The sequence below is a fragment of the Podarcis erhardii genome (assembly GCF_964252035.2).
Source record: "Podarcis erhardii genome assembly, chromosome: 7".
Lineage (NCBI taxonomy): Eukaryota > Metazoa > Chordata > Lepidosauria > Squamata > Lacertidae > Podarcis > Podarcis erhardii.
Window position 1 is genome coordinate 15,053,545 of NC_138511.1, and position 16,970 is coordinate 15,070,514.

At 46.5% G+C, this 16,970-nt stretch overlaps 1 protein-coding gene across 6 annotated transcripts in view; it reads right to left on the minus strand.

Annotated features, from left to right (window-relative positions):
- Positions 1-16,970, minus strand: part of PAX7 (paired box 7) — a 266,012-nt gene that overhangs the window by 88,758 nt on the left and 160,284 nt on the right. For 5 of the 6 annotated variants that reach the window (XM_081870996.1, XM_081870997.1, XM_081870995.1 and 2 more), the window contains 2 exons: positions 11,971-12,217; positions 211-5,716 (listed from right to left, as the gene is read on the minus strand). In XM_081870996.1, the coding sequence (XP_081727122.1) occupies positions 5,601-5,716; positions 11,971-12,217 (363 nt within the window). In that variant the 3' untranslated portion in view covers positions 211-5,600. Of the gene's footprint in view, positions 1-210; positions 5,717-11,970; positions 12,218-16,970 lie in introns of those variants that run through there. The other variant, XR_014158747.1, reaches the window with a different exon arrangement.

Here is a 16,970-nt window from a genome sequence, read left to right on the forward strand (position 1 = left end):
GGCAAAGTAGGGAGCACACGGCAGGGTTGGGTAAGGGGGCATGGGCTGGGGAGAGGTCCAAGGGCCAGATTGAAAAGGTCTGGAGGGCCACACTTGCCTTGCAGGTTTGAACTTCCCTACCCATGATGTGAAAGATTGCCCGGTGAGTGGAATCAAATGGAGGGGGAAAAGAAGACACCCCAAGCCACATTGAATTCATTTTCTTTCTTTTTTTTAATGTATAACCGTTACGCCTGAGTTACAGAAGAGAGACACCTACAGGCAGCAGGTAGTTAAAGCAAGTACCAGTTCTGTTTCTCTACTCTACTACTCCATATAGCTGAATAAATTATGAGGTGATTATATTTATATATATATATACACACGCACTCCCTCTCTCCCTCTCTCTCTCTCTCTCTCTCTCACACACACACACACACTCACCATCTCGCCCACACTGACTCACACACGCACATGTACATATGGAGCAAAAATTAGCTATGACTCGAACACAGAAGCAACATATCTGCAATTACTAGGAATAAGGTATGTTCTACAGATAATATTTGTCCAGGTTTTGCGGGGTATGTGGAGTTGGTTAGGGGGTGGGGCGGGTGACAAGTTAGAAACATTAAATACACAAAATCTCTGAGTGGTCAGATATCTATATATATTTTCCCCCAGGGGTGCAGGAGCATTTGGCTGGGTTTGGGGGTGGGGGAAGGTGAGCAGAAAATAAAGAATATGCAAAGATGATGTTAGAATGATACTTGGTAAAGAACGTGTGGGGAGGAGGTGATTTATTCCAGTTTTTTTTGTTTTCTCCCCCCCCCCAAATAATCAGTATCCAGCCCTTTGCTTTGCAGGCTAGGCTGAGAAGTTCTGGTGACAAATTCTCTCCAATGAGAGAACTTTCCCCATACATTTCAGCAAATCCCAGGGTGTTCTGCATCAAATGGACATTGGAACTCCCCATGGCAATGAACAGGAAAGTCTATGCATTCAGGAGCATTGATTGTGCATGGGGGGCACATATGGAATCTGGGCAAGGCCACCCAAGCTTGGAAAATCCCCCACCGGAATGATCAGCGAAACATGGAATGTGTCAGTGCAGTTGGACTGGTTCTCAAGAGCAGCTTTGGGGAGAACACTGAGGGGCAGAGGAAGTATATCACTTCGCGACCTCACTGCAGGGCTTCAAATATTTCCAGCTGTCAAGGATTTGCTTTGAAAGCTCTCCTGGCTGTCTGCCTCCTCCTCCTCCTCCTTTGCCCTCACTGTCCTTTGCCCTCACTTGCCCACACTGATGCCCAACCTGGTTTGCCGTGGTCCACGGTGCAACCTCGCTTACAAACTCCTTTGCTTACAAACATCCGAGGCATGTCAACGTATTATATAACATGAGATCATCAACAACAAATCAACAGGGAGAAAGAGCACCGAAACTTGCCAGTTTGCAGCTAAGTGTCGAAAAAGTCACCGAAAGCAAAAGCTGTTTCCCTGATGTTCGTGAAATGGGATGCTTAAATAGGAAAACTGGGTTTTGGTACAGTCCCTATGGGACAAAAATAACTGAATCAGGAGATGTCTGCATTTCAGACTTAAATCTCCATGGTAGTACACTAACTGCGCATGTTCCAGTTGGCCAATGCCATAGCTGGAATCCAAAGGGAATAGTTCTTCACATCGAAGGGCAGGAGGTTTGGGGCTTGTGTGTCCCAAAGAATGTTGCCCTTTCCACGATGCACATCACTTAACATTCAAAAGCAAAGGGGTTACAAAATCTGTTTGCAGGATGGCTGGGGAGGAAGGTTGCTTAAAGGTGGGGGAAGTAAAATAAAAATAATTGAGTGCAACTCAGCCTGTCAGTATAGTAAAAGAGACCCTTTGCTTCCTCCCCTTCAGTATCTTTTTGCGTTTCTTTTTGGGTGTTGCCTTCCACCTGCCCTTCGCTAGTTTCCTCTCCCCAGAATTTTTGCTGCTCATCTAATAAATCAATTAAAACCAACCCCCAACGTATTTTTTTTCTTCTTCCACCAATGAATTTAAATTTCCTTTCACGAAAAAGAAGATAGAAGCAACTTTCCCTTCCTCCCCACCCCCTAAAGCAAAACTCACCCCAAACCCCAAACGTTACTGGAATGTATTTTGAAAACATACAATACGCAAAAGGTCCTACACTGTTCTGCCTCCCAAGCCTTTATATATATATGTATATATATATATATTTATTTATATTTATATATGTGTATTTTTAAAAACTACCACAGCACTCACTGTGTGTTTAGTAATATAGAGAGAGAGAAGAAAGAGAAATGCCAAATTTCTATAAACAAACACCACGTGACCGAGTTTCCACTTAAGGTACGTAAGTACCCCCTTCCAAGAGCTGAGGAGCTTCTCCTCTTCAACATACTCTTCTAAGCTCTATATTTACAGCAGCGGCTTAGATGGCTGTGCACTTCTGTGGCAAAGGGAAGTGGCAAATAAGATTACTATTCACTAGGATCATTCCATAGCATCCAGCATCCCAGATGGACTCGGAGATCCAAGGATCTGCAAGAATAATGGCTGGGGATAAGTCACAGTCTGGTGTGTGTGTGTGCTGCTTTATTTTATATGTACAATTGCAAAAACCGATGTGGAAATTGGGGGTGAGTGGAAAACAGGAAGCAGTGTTTTCCAGGGGTGCTACTTCCTGTTTATGTGGCATTGGTGACTTTTGATTGAAGTAGAGTTGCTATGCATTTTACATATGTATATGGAATTGGGAGAACTCAATGCTGCCCTTGAGCTACCCCTCCCGCCACCCAAAATATATATATGCAAGAACAATCCGAGATCAAAACATGGTTTCTGTGCAGGGCCAGATTTAGGTTTGATGAGGCCCTAAGCTACTGAAGATAATGGGGTCCTTTATATGTCCAGCTGTCCATTTGTCAACAACAAATTGTTGCTCTTTTTTGTGTTGAATATATGCTATATTTATGGACTTAATAAGTATCTAAAGCCATTTGCACATAACAAAATTTGTTTTTTATCAAAGTAATTTTTTTCCTTTAAATTTTTTTGGGGCCTCCCAAGAGAGTGGGGCCCTAAGCTATAGCTTTGTTTAGCTTATACGTAAATCCGGCACTGTTTCTGTGATATGAGCAAATTCGCCTTCGAGTTGTGAACTCTTGAGATAAGAAATTTTGGTAGATGGGCCAGGACTGTGGTTGGAGCTAGAGGTAAATTCCGTATCTTGGAAACTCTTAAAACCATCCAGAGTAGATGGTTTGTCAAGGTGAAAGCAGTAGAAAAGGAAACTGGTCACTCGTGGCTTTAAATGAGGCTGAAAGGAATTTGAGAGATGGAATGACTTTTCTGAACTTAAAACTACCAGCTCTTCCTGATTCCCCACCTTGCATTTTCATTATTCTTCCACTTCCTGGCTTGAAGGTTTGCCTGTCTGACATTGCACTCATGGTTCTCCTAATTTTGGAACGCAACAATTTTCAGAACTGATTAAAAACCCATCACAAGCCCACTGGTGAATGCTGTTGGATTTAAGGGAGTTTTAGGGGAGTGGGGACTTCATGGACACACACAATGAAGTGCGACAGACCTTGCAACACCCATGAGGTATTCTGAACATCAGGAGAGTCTAGCCTTGCTATCTGATATGCTTTGAACTCAAAATGCTACAGAGTGAACCAGTGACCTTGGCGTGCAAAGCAAGCTGATCTGCCATTGAGCCACAGACATTTCCCGAGATGAAAGGCTAGCACCAATGCAATGGAATGCTCCCAATTTTGGTATGCAAAATAGGAAGCTGCCTTAGACCATTGGTCCATCCAGCTCAGTATTGCTGACACTGACTGGCAGTGGCTTTCCAAGGTTTCATGTAGGGGGTTTCTTCCAACCCTATCTGGAGATGCAATTGGGTCTTGAATCTGCTCTACCACTGAAAACCATCCACCCTAATACGGATTGTTGGCTACCACTGCCAGTCAATTGTTTCGACTGTCCTTGTCTCCTGTCCTTGAACTTTCTCATCTCCTCTTTTTCTATCAAACTGGAATATACGAGGTCACCGCTGGAATAAGTTCCTCCAGGGGTGTTGTTAGGAGATGACCCAGATGACCTGCTCCCTGCCCCCACCCACTTTGTAACAAGGCAACTGGGGGCACTACAGAGTACATTGCCCGTGAAATTCTGCCATCTTCACATGCCCAGAGGCACTTCTTTTAGTTTCAATGTGTACATAGGCAGCAGACCTTGTCAACAGGTTGTGGGGGAGGTCAAAGGTCCCAATCCATTTGTGGGCCCAGAAAACCCTGCTGGTACCCCACAGCTCACAGTGAGCCCTGACAGACATTGATTCCTGCCCCCCACTCTGAAATCCAGCCCAAATTTGCATCTGCACTAGAGGTAAAGAATGTGGGTCCATACAGACCTTGCTAGGCTTCTGAACTGCATCAGCAACTATGGAAATTTGCATATGGAAACATTCTGCAAATTAGTGTCGTATGGGCCAGTTCCTGAATCTTTTAAATACCTAGTTTTAATAGAAGCACCTCCCACAGAAGACTTCCATTTGCAAGCTGGGTGCCGCTGACTGTATAGCAGTCAAAATCAACCAGAAGGGGGAAGAAAATGAAGTTTCCCCCTATCTTCCTTGTCACCATGTGGTGGACTTGTAGATGAATAGATTCATCCAACAGGACCCAATGCAACTTTGAAGCCAGTGTTCAGGGTGTGTGGGATTTTTGACAGCCTAGACAACAAGGGGTCCCTTGTCTTTGTTAATATACTTGGCTCCCTTGATTGCCAGAATGTGGCAATTTTAAAACGCCATAGGTGAACAAAGTTGCGTGGTATTCATCCTGCATCTAACCTCCAGCTTCCTCAGATTCTGTCTCAACTTCCTGCAGAATTAGTGGTCCCCAAACTGGAAAAAAAAAGTTACAATATACATCAAATCTCCCTCTCCCCAACACACTGAATTGAGATGTACTGTAACCTCACCCCCTTTTGCTATACCTTCTCCATTTTTGGTCCAAATATTTTCCCATTTGGTCCCAAGATCAACACTTAACAATCACCAGGATTCTTCCTTCACAGGCAATGCCGATCATGTACAATAACTAAATGGGGCTGGGGGGCAGACAGACGAAAAGAATCTACCTATCTATCTATATATTTACGAAGAAAACAGGTTCCACAGTGACTTAAGCCCAGAGGCCACATAAATGGAAGGTCCATAACTGTTGGTTGTTTACAGCGTTGGCTAGGAGGGCTTGAACATCAGGGGGAAAATAAACATTGGATCACACTCATTGTCTCTGGCCTTTGAAGGGGTCAAAGTCACCATAGGCGAGCGCTTTCTTAACAGGTCTGCACAGTAAGAATTTGGATTAGTGGAAAATTCTCCCTTCCTTCCTCAGTTCTCTTTGCCCTTCAGGTGCAGGCAAGATTTGGAAGGTTCGATGCTTAAGGTCCCAGAAGTAGAAGGGCGTTGACAGAGCTGGGTCCTTGGAAGGCTGGTGGCAGAAGTGGGATTTTTTTTCTTCCATTTTTCATTTGTGTCTCATTGGTGGTCGACTATCAATGTAGGCGATGTCGTGTGGCTGCATCCATCAGTAAGCTTGGCCTGTTTCAACGGGTAGGAGACCCAGCACAGCCGAATGTTCCCCAAGCTTCATTCTACGCTGTGTGGACAGGCTCACGTTCTTGGTCAGATAGTCAACTGCGGCTGGGGAAAGGAAGAGGAGGAGTAAATAAGAGAGGAAGAGGTAAAGTGCGAATAATGCTATAGAAGAAGCGTTTACAGTTCTACAAAGACACACTCTAGTTAAAGATGGGAGAGCCCAGTCAGCCCATGTTTGTCTCATCACACACCGTGGGGCTTGGCAGCTGCAGTTTTTAAAACATGGTATTCATCTGCCATGCCTCTCTATGATGCATTTTGCATTACAGTGGTACCTCAGGTTACATATGCTTCAGGTTACAGATGCTTCAGGTCACAGACTCCGCTAACCCAGAAATAGTACCTCGGGTTAAGAACTTTGCTTCAGGATGAGAACAGAAATCGTGCGGCAGCAGCAGGAGGCCCCATTAGCTAAAGTGGTGCTTCAGGTTAAGAACAGTTTCAGGTTAAGAACGGACCTCCGGAACGAATTAAGTACTTAACCTGAGGTACCACTGTATTTTATTATAATATTGTGTTCTTAGCTATTGGAAGCCACCCTGAGTAATGCCTATGTATTGGAAAAGTGGGATAGAAATTCTTGACTTTTTTTTTTTAAAGTAAGCAGCTAGTCCTCAACACCATACCCCACAACTTCTGAAATCCTATTATTATTATTATTATTATTATTATTATTATTATTATTATTATTATTATTAAAATTTGTACACTGCCCTTCATCCGAAGATCCGACAGTAGTTCACGACAGAAAAATACAAAATGAGAATACAAATACATAACAGGGAAAAAACAAACTCAAACCAATAACCCCACCTCCCACAAACACGTTTAAAAACGCCATGGCATCTGATTTTTCACTTGGCATCCATCCACACACTTATAAGCCTCCCTTGGCTGCCCCAAAGTGTCGTTTTTTCCATTGTTAAATCATCTTGCTTTCGAAAGTCAAAACACATGGACTCTATTAATATAGAGACCTAGAAACTTGGTTGATTTTTTTTTGAAAAAAAGAAAGAAAGCCAGAATCCGCCCAGCATGCGGAATCCTGTGCCCTCATCCTGCGCTTGAAAATTTGGGTGCCACGTCACCAGCCCGTCCTGAGACCTCGAGTTAGTTTGTGGGAGAAGGATAAAAATAAACGTTCAATACATTTTTTGGCTGTAAACGGAATTGTGTGACGTGCTTTTGGCTTGGCTGGAAGACCCAAAATCCACCATTCTCTGAAGACTGGCAAGTGAAAGTATATATATATATATATATATATATATATATATATATATATATGAGTAAGTAACTGACACTCCCAATTAGCAGTGCTTCAGTCAAACTCTGTGCCCACCCCCCTCATTCTAATGTCACAAATTAGATTAATACAAGGCTGGCAAGGAAGGCACCATTGGTGCCAACGGGTAAACAAATTTCAGCCATCAGCATCCTGTCAGCATCTTGCCCCAAAGGGGGGTCCCTTCCAGGCGAAAATTCTTATTAGACTTGTCACATCCATTAGGAATCCTTTCACGCTTCTGCGTTCCATCAGCGGTTTCATTAGCGCAGCCTCGGCCTCTGGGAATGGCCGGGACCGCTCTGTTCTGGCTTTCCTCCATTCACCTCTTTCTCCGCCCCCCCCATCTCCCCCCACCCTGCCCCTCGCACACCTCCGCCGACACCATCTGGGATGGAGCAGGCGAGTTTCTCACTGCTTGTCTCCACGAGATCTCAGCTTGGCTTCCCCACGAGAGGCCCGGACGGACCCGTAACATTGGCGGCAGGAACGCTACCCATTACCGGTTGCTGGAAACTGCTGGGGGGGGGGCGGAGACAGTGCTCCTGTGCTGGGGGGTCCTGCTTGTGGAATTTCCCTCGGGGCATCTGGTTGGCCGCTGGGGAAACAGGATGTGGGGGGTAGATGGAACTCCCTTTGGCCTGATCCATAGATGCTTCTGAATACCAGTTCTGTGAAAGCCACAGGTTCTCCTTGTGCCTGTGCCCTGCGTATTGGATTCTCACAGGGATCAGGTTGGTCACTGTGAGGACAGGATAACGGACTAGAAATGGCATTGGCCTGAATCAGCGGTCTCTCCTTCAGGGATTCTTGAACTGTGATTCCTGCATTGCAGCGGGTTGGGCTCCCTCCCAACTTTACAGTTCTGTGACTCTACTAATTGTGGGGTTCTACACCTGGGACTACACAGGGATGCGGGTGGCGCTGTGGTCTAATCCACAGAGCCTAGGACTTGCCGATCGGAAGGTCGGCGGTTCGAATCCCTGCGACGGGGTGAGCTCCCGTTGCTCGGTCCCTGCTCCTGCCAACCTAGCAATTCGAAAGCACGTCAAAGTGCAAGTAGATAAATAGGTACCGCTCCGGCGGGAAGGTAAATGGCATTTCCGTGCGCTGCTCTGGTTTGCCAGAAGCAGCTTAGTCATGCTGGCCACATGACCCGGAAACTGTACGCCGGCTCCCTCGGCCAATAAAGCAAGATGAGCGCCACAACCCCAGAGTCGGTCATGACTGGACCTAATGGTCAGGGGTCCCTTTACCTTTACCTTTACACCGGGCAAAGAAAATTGGGTCTTGGGGCTCTGTCGGGCCTCTAAATTATGCCCCAGTGAGCTAGCGCGCGCGCGCTCTCTCTCTCTCTCTCTCTCTGTGTGTGTGTGTCTGTGTGTGTGTGTGTGTGTATATATATATTCAACAGGTGGTTCTCCTTCTGTGGGTTTTTTTGGGGGGGGGTGAGGGGAAGCTTAGATTTGGGGACTCTAGTAGAAAACAGAGGCCAAACAGGATCGACTGGGGAAATTCATTCTCCTTGGGGATTAATGCATTCCAAAGCGTGGTCAGGCATTTGGTTGGCCTGTTCTAGGCGTCACTTAGCAATCAGAACAGCAGTGGCTTTATTAAAGGGAAAAGGTGGTTGGGCTTGGGGGGGAAGGTAAGCATTTCCACACCCCTTGCCCTCTCCCTTCTGAGAATTCCCCCTCTCTTGAGGCTCCTGCCAAGGCAAGAGGTTGCAGAACAGCAAAAATTTAATAGTCAGTAGCGGAATACCTTTGCCTGTGTTGGTAATGTCCAAGCTCTGTGCCAAGGCAGATGTCGTGAGATGTTTTCCCCCCCTGAGGGAGGGGGATTGCCATGCGAAATGTAGAAATTGGAAGTTCCTGGGAGCCCAAAACAGCATACTGACGAGGTGCCTGTTGCATCTCTGCATGAGTCTGAGTCTCCCCACCTTCCTGCATCACTGTCCCGCCTGTGAGTGGAGCCTTAGATCTCCCATGCTGTCTGAAGAATCCACTCTTAGAAGATGATACCCGCTATGTCTCTGGATGATACACAGATTTCTGGCTGCATCCTTTCAACCAACCAACTTGTGACCCTCTAAGATGTCACTGGGCCAACTTCCACCAACAACCCTCAGTGTTGGTCATGCTGATGGTAGCTGGAGCCCAGCCTCACCCAGAAGTCCATAGCTTCCCCATCCCTGAACCAGACCATTATTTGCCATTACTAGTCCCAGCTACCTCCATCATAACTCTTGACTTTTAATGAAGGGATTGGGAACTTGTGGCCTCCCAAATGTTGTTCGACTGCAACTCCTATAATCCCTGACCACTGGCAATGCTGGCTGGGACTGTTGGGAGTCAGAGTCTTAAAGCAACTAGAGGGTCACAGTTTCCCCATCTCTGAACTAGGCTATCGCTTGCCATCACTGCCCCTAGGTACCCGAATCACGCCTCTTAATGCAGGGAACTTGTGCTTCTGCAGATGTTACTGGACTCCAACTCCCATCATCATTCCTGCTCAGGGATCTTGATACCTGCCAGGGATGGAGGCCATCACATCAGTGCCGGATTAAACCCTGTGGGGGCCCCATAGCTGTCAAAATCTCATGCACACGTTCCAGGGTGATAACATTGAACTATGAAAGCTTCACTGCAATTTTCTTACCAGATCAAATCAATATTATTTTGATCTGTTGTCACAGGGCCCTGCTCCGTCTATTTGGTAATTCAGAACTGCACCATACTGTCTACGCCCCTGTCCAATACACTCTAGAAAATCAGACCCTCCAAATGTCCCTATTTGCCAGGGACAGTCCTGGATTTACAGAAACCATCCCGGTTTCTGATTTGATCTAAGAATGTCCCTCTTTTCTTTACGATGTCCCTATTTTCATCAGAGAAATGTTGGAGGGTACGGAGTTATGCAACCGCCAAGCCAAGGAGATACTTAACTATACAACCTTTAAAAGACATCTGAAGGCAGTCCTGTACAGTGGTACCTCGGGTTACATATGCTTCAGGTTGCAGATGCTTCAGGTTACAGACTCCGCTAACCCAGAAATAGTACCTTGGGTTAAGAACTTTGCTTCAGGGTGAGAACAGAAATTGTGCAGCAGCAACAGGAAGCCCCATTAGCTAAAGTGGTGCTTCAGGTTAAGAACAGTTTCAGGTTAAGAATGGACCTCTGGAACGAATTTAATTCTTAACCTGAGGTACCACTGTTTAGAGGTTTTAAAAAATGTTAATGTTTTATTATGTTTTTATATATGCTGGAAGCTGCCCAGAGTGGCTGGGGCAACCCAGTCATATGGGTGAGGTATTGTTGTTGTTATTATTATTAATATTAATATTAATAATAATAATAATAATAATATATTTATGTCCCTATTTTCATCAGAGAAATGTTTGAGGGTATGGAAAATCAGCAAGCTGCATCGTAATTGCCCCTGAATTCTAGGAAAGACAAAAAGGATGCCTTGATCATTTATCAGTAAGGTTTTTTTTGGGGTGGGAAAAAAGGGGAATTAAGAGGAAATGCACTCCTCCCCCTCCCCCTTCATCCCCCCTCCCACTGCACCCTCTCTGCCCTTGCATTTCCTTATTTTTCACATTGCTCCTGCTCCCCCCCCCCCCGCCCTCACACACACATGGGGTGTGACTAACACCTGGCCCGGGGGCATCTTTATTGGAAATACATGGTATCGGAATTTGTTTAAGATTTTTATCAATAGCACGTGTGGCTGGCCTTTGCATCCAGAAGCGAGAGGAAGGTCACGGGGTCGCAGATCAAGCGCCGTTCCCCCCACCCCACCTTCCTGCAAGAGGGAAAGAGCAGGGAACAAGGGGGATGGGGAAGTCAACAGCCATTCATGCCCCTCTCTCTGCAGTTTACAGAAGGTTCTCATTTGGCCGTAGAAGTCGAAACACATTACATGGAGCAAGGGCAAAGGGGGGGGGGCGGTTGTCACGGCCACTTGGGGAGGGAGGTCACTCTGCAATGAGCCCTGGGCGAAAAGGGGAGGAGAGGGAGGAGAGCCTCCCCCCACTTCAAGAGTTTCAATGGGTCACAAACTTATCCCTGGCTTCGAAGGGTAGCAGGTGAACTGTCTGGCTGAGAGCCTCTCGGGATGGAGGGGGGGGCGTTGTGTGTGACCCCGGTGGACCAAGAGGTGAGCTGACCCTCCCACCTCCATGGAGATGACCAAAAGCCCTTGCCCCAGGGACCTCGCCACTTGCTCCCAGACCCCCTTTTGGGAGTCCCAAAATGGCCTGGGCAACATTGAGAAAAGCTAAAGAGGTTTAACACACTGTAGACCCACTGAAATAAATGAGCCAAAGTTAGTCATTGCATTCAACTTAATGGGGTCTACACTGAGTAGGTCTAGCACTGGACGCAACCCATATATATAACTGCCCTGAGACCTGCGGGTTACAGAAACTTCAGGTTACAGACTCCGCTAACCCAGAAATAGTACCTCGAGTTAAGAACTTTGCTTCAGGATGAGAACAGAAATCGTGCGGCAGCAGCAGGAGGCCCCATTAGCTAAAGTGGTACCTCAGGTTAAGAACAGTTTCAGGTTAAGAACAGACCTCCAGAACGAATTAAGTTCTTAACTCGAGGTACCACTGTATATCAATTGAATTAATAATAATAATAATAATAATAATAATAATAATAATGTACTTATTTATGCATTGCATTTATGTTGGTCCATGGAGCGAAGAATGCCAACTTTGACTGGCATCCATTAATTTAGCAAATGTCTACACAGTTCTCTGTAAAATTTATCCTGATGTGGTCCTCTGTGTGGGTCCCTGCTTAGAATCATAGAATTGTAGAGTTGGAAGGGACTCCAAGGGTCATCTAGTCCAACCCCCTGCAGTGCAGGAACCACAACTTCCCACCCACCTCCAGAGATGCAGAGGAGGTTACCTGTTGCCTTCCTGCATGAGTTTCTGCAACAATCTTACCCCATCCCACCAACAGGCAGGGTCTTAACCCTCCGGTAGCAGATACTTACTTTGCCCGTACTGTCCATACTGGTAGCTGGCCACCGGGTCCACACTATAGCCAGTGGTGGTGTAGGTCGGGGGGCAGTAGGACTGCGAGGTGGGGAGGCTGTCAACAGACTTGATGGAGTCACTCCTCTGACTGCAGCTGGCCGAGATGGAGTTGGCGGTGTCCAAACTGCCGTGGAGGGGCGAGATGGAGAAGTCAGCCTGGGGCTGTGGGGGGACCCCGCTGGGGTTGCTCAAGATGCTCATAACCTGTGTGGGGTTGCAAGATGAGACCCAAGTCAATGGGGAACAACGGCACCAGGCATACGATGCATGGAGAGAGAAAGCAAAAGCAAGCCAGATGTTTCAAGAGAACTGAGTGCTTGGGAGGAACAGAATGCAAGAACGCCAGAATTTGGATCAGGCCAGAGGTCCATCTGGTTCAGTGTCCTCTTCTGTACCAATAGCCAACCACATGCCTAGGGAAAGAAGGTAAGCAGGATTCGAGAACAATGGCGCTCATCTCATTAGTTTTTAAACTCAAGAACCGCAGAAGAGTTTTGCAGGATCAAGCCAATGAACCAAAAACAAACCCCTGTGTTGCAATAAGAACCAATCACAACAATACAAACAGAACACACAGGCTAATCATTACTAGAGAATATATAATAAAAGAAGAAGAAGAAGAAGAAGAAGAAGAAGAAGAAGAAGAAGAAGAAGAAGAAGAAGAAGAAGAAAATTTATTATTTGTACCCCGCCTATCTGGCTGGGTCTCCCCAGCCACTCTGGGCAGCTTCCAACAAATATTAAAAATACATTAAAATGTCACACATTAAAACTTCTATGATCACTATTCTATTATACAGTATATTCTCTACTAACTATTAGCCCATGTGTAGTGTTTGTATTGTTGTGATTGGATCGGGCCAACGGCCTGTCTAAACATAAAACACCAAACATTAAAAACTTCACAATACAGGGCTGCCTTCAGATGTCTTCTAAAAGTTGTGTAGTTCTTTATCTCCTTGACATCTGATAGGAGGGTGTTCCACAGGGTGGGCGTCACTGTTGAGAAGTCCCTCTGCCTAGTTCCCTGTTAACGTCACTTCTTGCAGGGAGGGAACCACCAGAAGGCCCTCGGAGCTGGACCTCAGTGTCTGGGCTGAACGATGGAGGTGGAGACGCTCCTTCAGGTATACTGGGCCGAGGCCGTTTAGGGCTTTAAAAGTCAGCACTGACACTTTGAATTGTGCTTGCAAACATACTGGGAGCCAGCGTAGATGCTTTAGGACTGGTGTTGCCGGTATATGGTTGCCGCGGCTCCCCGTTACCAGTCTACATTGTGCCACATTCTGGATTTGTTGTAGTTTCCAGGTCACCTTCAAAGCTAGCCTCACATAGAGCGCATTGCAGCTATCCAAGCGGGAGATAACCAGAGCATGTACCACTCTGGTGAGACAGTGTGTAGAGGCGTAGGGCAGGGGTCCCCAAACTAAGGCCGGCTAGCCGGATAAGTCCCGAGGGACTCATTTATCCGGCTTGCAGCGACCCCTGCCGCCTGCTGCCGCTGCCCGCTCTTACCAGCACTGCGCTGCGCGGCTGCCCACTTCCGGGTCGGAGGATCATCGGAAATAGCTTGTGCGCATGCACAAGTATTATTTGCACATGCGCAAGCATTATTTGCGCATGCGCAAGTGTTATTTCCGGTGCACATTCAGGTCGGAGGAGGCCTGTGCACATACACACAAGCTATTTTTGGTGCTCCTCCAACCCGGAAATAGCGTGTCCACACACGTATGGGCACACACTCCCCTGCCCTCTAGCCCGCTGCACGATCGGCGTTGGAGACACCAGCCCAAGGCGCGGTAAGTTTGCTGACCCCTGAGGTAGGGTCTCAGCCTGCATACCAGATGGAGCTGGTAGTACAGTATCATCTTCCAATTTTAGTTATCGTTCGGCCTGATCTACTCTTAAGAATGGAAGACTGTAAGAATAGCCCTGCTAATTCAGGCCAAAGGCCTAGCTAGTCCAGCAACATGTTCTGACAGTGGCCAACCAGATATCACCAATGGGAAACCAACAGCACTCTCATAGAAACCTAAGAAGATCTTTTGGATCATGCCAGTGTCCCATCTAGTCCAGCTTCCTATTCTCACAGATTCCCCAGTGGGAAACCAGCAAGCACAAGAGCAACACTCCTCTCGTGTTGCTTCCAGCAATTGGAATTTGGAGGCAGGCTGTTCCTGGAGGATCCATCTATTTCTTGTGACTAATTGCTACTACCAATACACTTAAGAGCATAACAGAAGCCTGGCTGCTGGATCAGCCCAAAGATTTAGGCCAGCATCCTGCTCTCTCACAGTGGCCACCCAGAGGCCCCAATGGGAAGCCGGCCACACTTGCAATTCCCACCAAAGCTACTTCCTCCTCTTACTCTGACACAAACCTCTTTTCTGAATCTCGGACCAGTCCCTCTGCTTCCCTGGCAATGCTCTGACCACAGGAAGCATCAGCTGCTCCCCTCCTTGCTTTTTGGCAAAGCGCCGAAGTGCCGGCAGTCACCTCCGCGCCGCTCCAAAGCTTTTCCTTTTTTTATAAAGAAAAAGTGAGGGCGGGAAGGGGGGGGGAGTCTGAAAATGTAGCATAATCTTATTGACCTCAATTAATGCACCAAATTGAAAATGTTTGGAGCCCGGCAAGAGGTGGAAGAAAGCTTTTTATCCCTCGCTAACCTCCTGTTGGGAGGACTTTATTCTTTCTGAATGACACGCTGCTGTTTCGGGAGAGGCGATTCCTCCGATGGTCCGATGGCTCCCCTTGCCCCAACTTCTGCCAGATATAAGCTTGAGATGCTGGCGGCTGAACCTGGGACCTTCTGCATTCAAAGAGGATGCTCAGCCATTGAGTTGGAGCCCTTCCATTACGATATAGGAAGCTGCCATCCAACTTGGTGTTTCTTCAGACAAGAGACACTCCAAACCCTTCATGGAAATGTTGGGGATTGAACCTGGGACCTCAGCACTCCAGCACCATTCTATGGTTCGTTCCCCCCAAATTAAGTAGGATCCTAGTCCTCATGGTTCTGAAAGACTCATTTAAACAGGGAACTGCCTTATACACAATCAGCTATGAGCCCAACTAGCTCACTAGAGTGTACGCCAGGGTTTCCCAAACTCATTTTGGGACTATAATTCCCATCATTCCTGACCACTGGTCCTGCTAGCAAGGGATGATGGGAGTTGTAGTCCAACAACAGCTGGAGACCCAAGTCTGGGAAACCCTGGAGTACCCTGACTGTGGCTTTCTAGGGTGTCAGGCAGCTGCGGCTGGGAGAGAGTCCCTTTCTGAAACCCCAGTGACATCCTGCTGGTCAGTGTGGGCCAGAGATGGGGAAGGTGACTTCTGCCTTCAGATGTTGTTGGGCTACAGTTCTCATCAGCCCCAGACAAGCATGGTCAATGGTCAGAGACGATGAGACTTGACTGATCTAGATGGGCCAATGGCTCGATTCAGCATATCTATTTCTTTTTATTTATCCTGTTTATCCCCCGCCCTCTCTCCTCCAAGGAGCTCAAAGTTGAGCACCTGGTTCTAATTCTGCCCCGGTTTATCCTCACAACAACCATGAAGAGTAGGTTAGAATTGTAGAGTCGGAAGGGACCATGAGGGTCATTCGATCCAATCCCCTGCAATGCAGGAAGCGTTTTTCCCAATGTGGGGCACAAGTCTCATGCTCCATGGACTGAGAATGAGTGACTATGGCCTGAGGTCGCCCAGTGAGCTTTATGGCTTCATGTTTTTTTCATCGGTATTTGAATAGGTTTGTGTTTTCATCTTGTCTCAATTCTATTACAGTTCAATTGATTCTTAATGATTATATTTTTTATATATCTATTTTAGCTTTTTTGTATTTTATCTGTCTTGTTTTAACTTGTGTAAGATGCCTCGAGTCCCAGTCTGGGGGAAAGGCAGGATATAAATAATATAAAGGATTTGTCCTTTTCTTGTTGTTGAACAATGAGCACCATAATGTTATTTTTATCTTCCTGATGTATTTAAACTTTTGTATTACGTGGTGTTTTTTTTTAAAAAAAATAATAATTGCGAATTCCTTTGAAACATTTCCTGTAGTAAGCAATGGATAAATGCAAGAATCAACCCATAATCAATTCTTATTTCTGAGCCAGGATTTGAACTCTGGTCTCTCCCAGGTCTTAGTCCAATACTCTAACCACACTGGCAGCTCCCTGAGTGTGGACACTCTGAGCTAGTGACCCTTACACCACAGATATTCCAACTAGTGAAGCTCTTCCACGTCCCTCCCATTCTATTAAAAAAACAACAACCCCAAAACTTGCAGATCCAAACTCTAGAGGAAAGGATTATTATTACTATTTCCCTCTATCATGCTTTTCCTGCAATTGACCTTGCTTTCTCCTAATTTATTATGTCTTGGAGCGTTTACCACCACTAACAAGAAATCAATAGCCTCTCCGTATCTGAAAGGGTTTTTTCTATATATATAAATAAAATATATTACTATCAGGAAGGAAATCTGTCAAGTCAATCAGGGTGATTGGCAACCTTCCTGTCCCCGCCGCCCAGCTCTCCTGCTTCTTATCAATTGCTCCCTCCAAAATGCCCTCTAGGCGTTCAATCAGACGCCGGCTCAAAGTGAAGTTTCCGATCAAAGAGGCTCTGGACGAGGCAGCAAACCGGATGGGGAGAACCACACACATTCCTTTGGGAGGCTTAACTGCAGAGGGTGAAGGCAAGGCTCACCCCATTCCCCGATGCTCAGAGCACCCAGCATTCCAAGGTAGACTGCTTCTGAGCATGGAGGTACCACCTGCTACTCATGTATGATAAGAACATAAAAACATAAGCAAAACCTCTCAGATCAAGCACCCTGCTCCCAGAGTAGCTGGCCAGATCCCCTAATGGAAAACCTGCAAGCAGGACCTGGGCAGTGTTAGAAACTGAGATATGAATGTAATATGATTAGGACTGTGATATGGTCTTT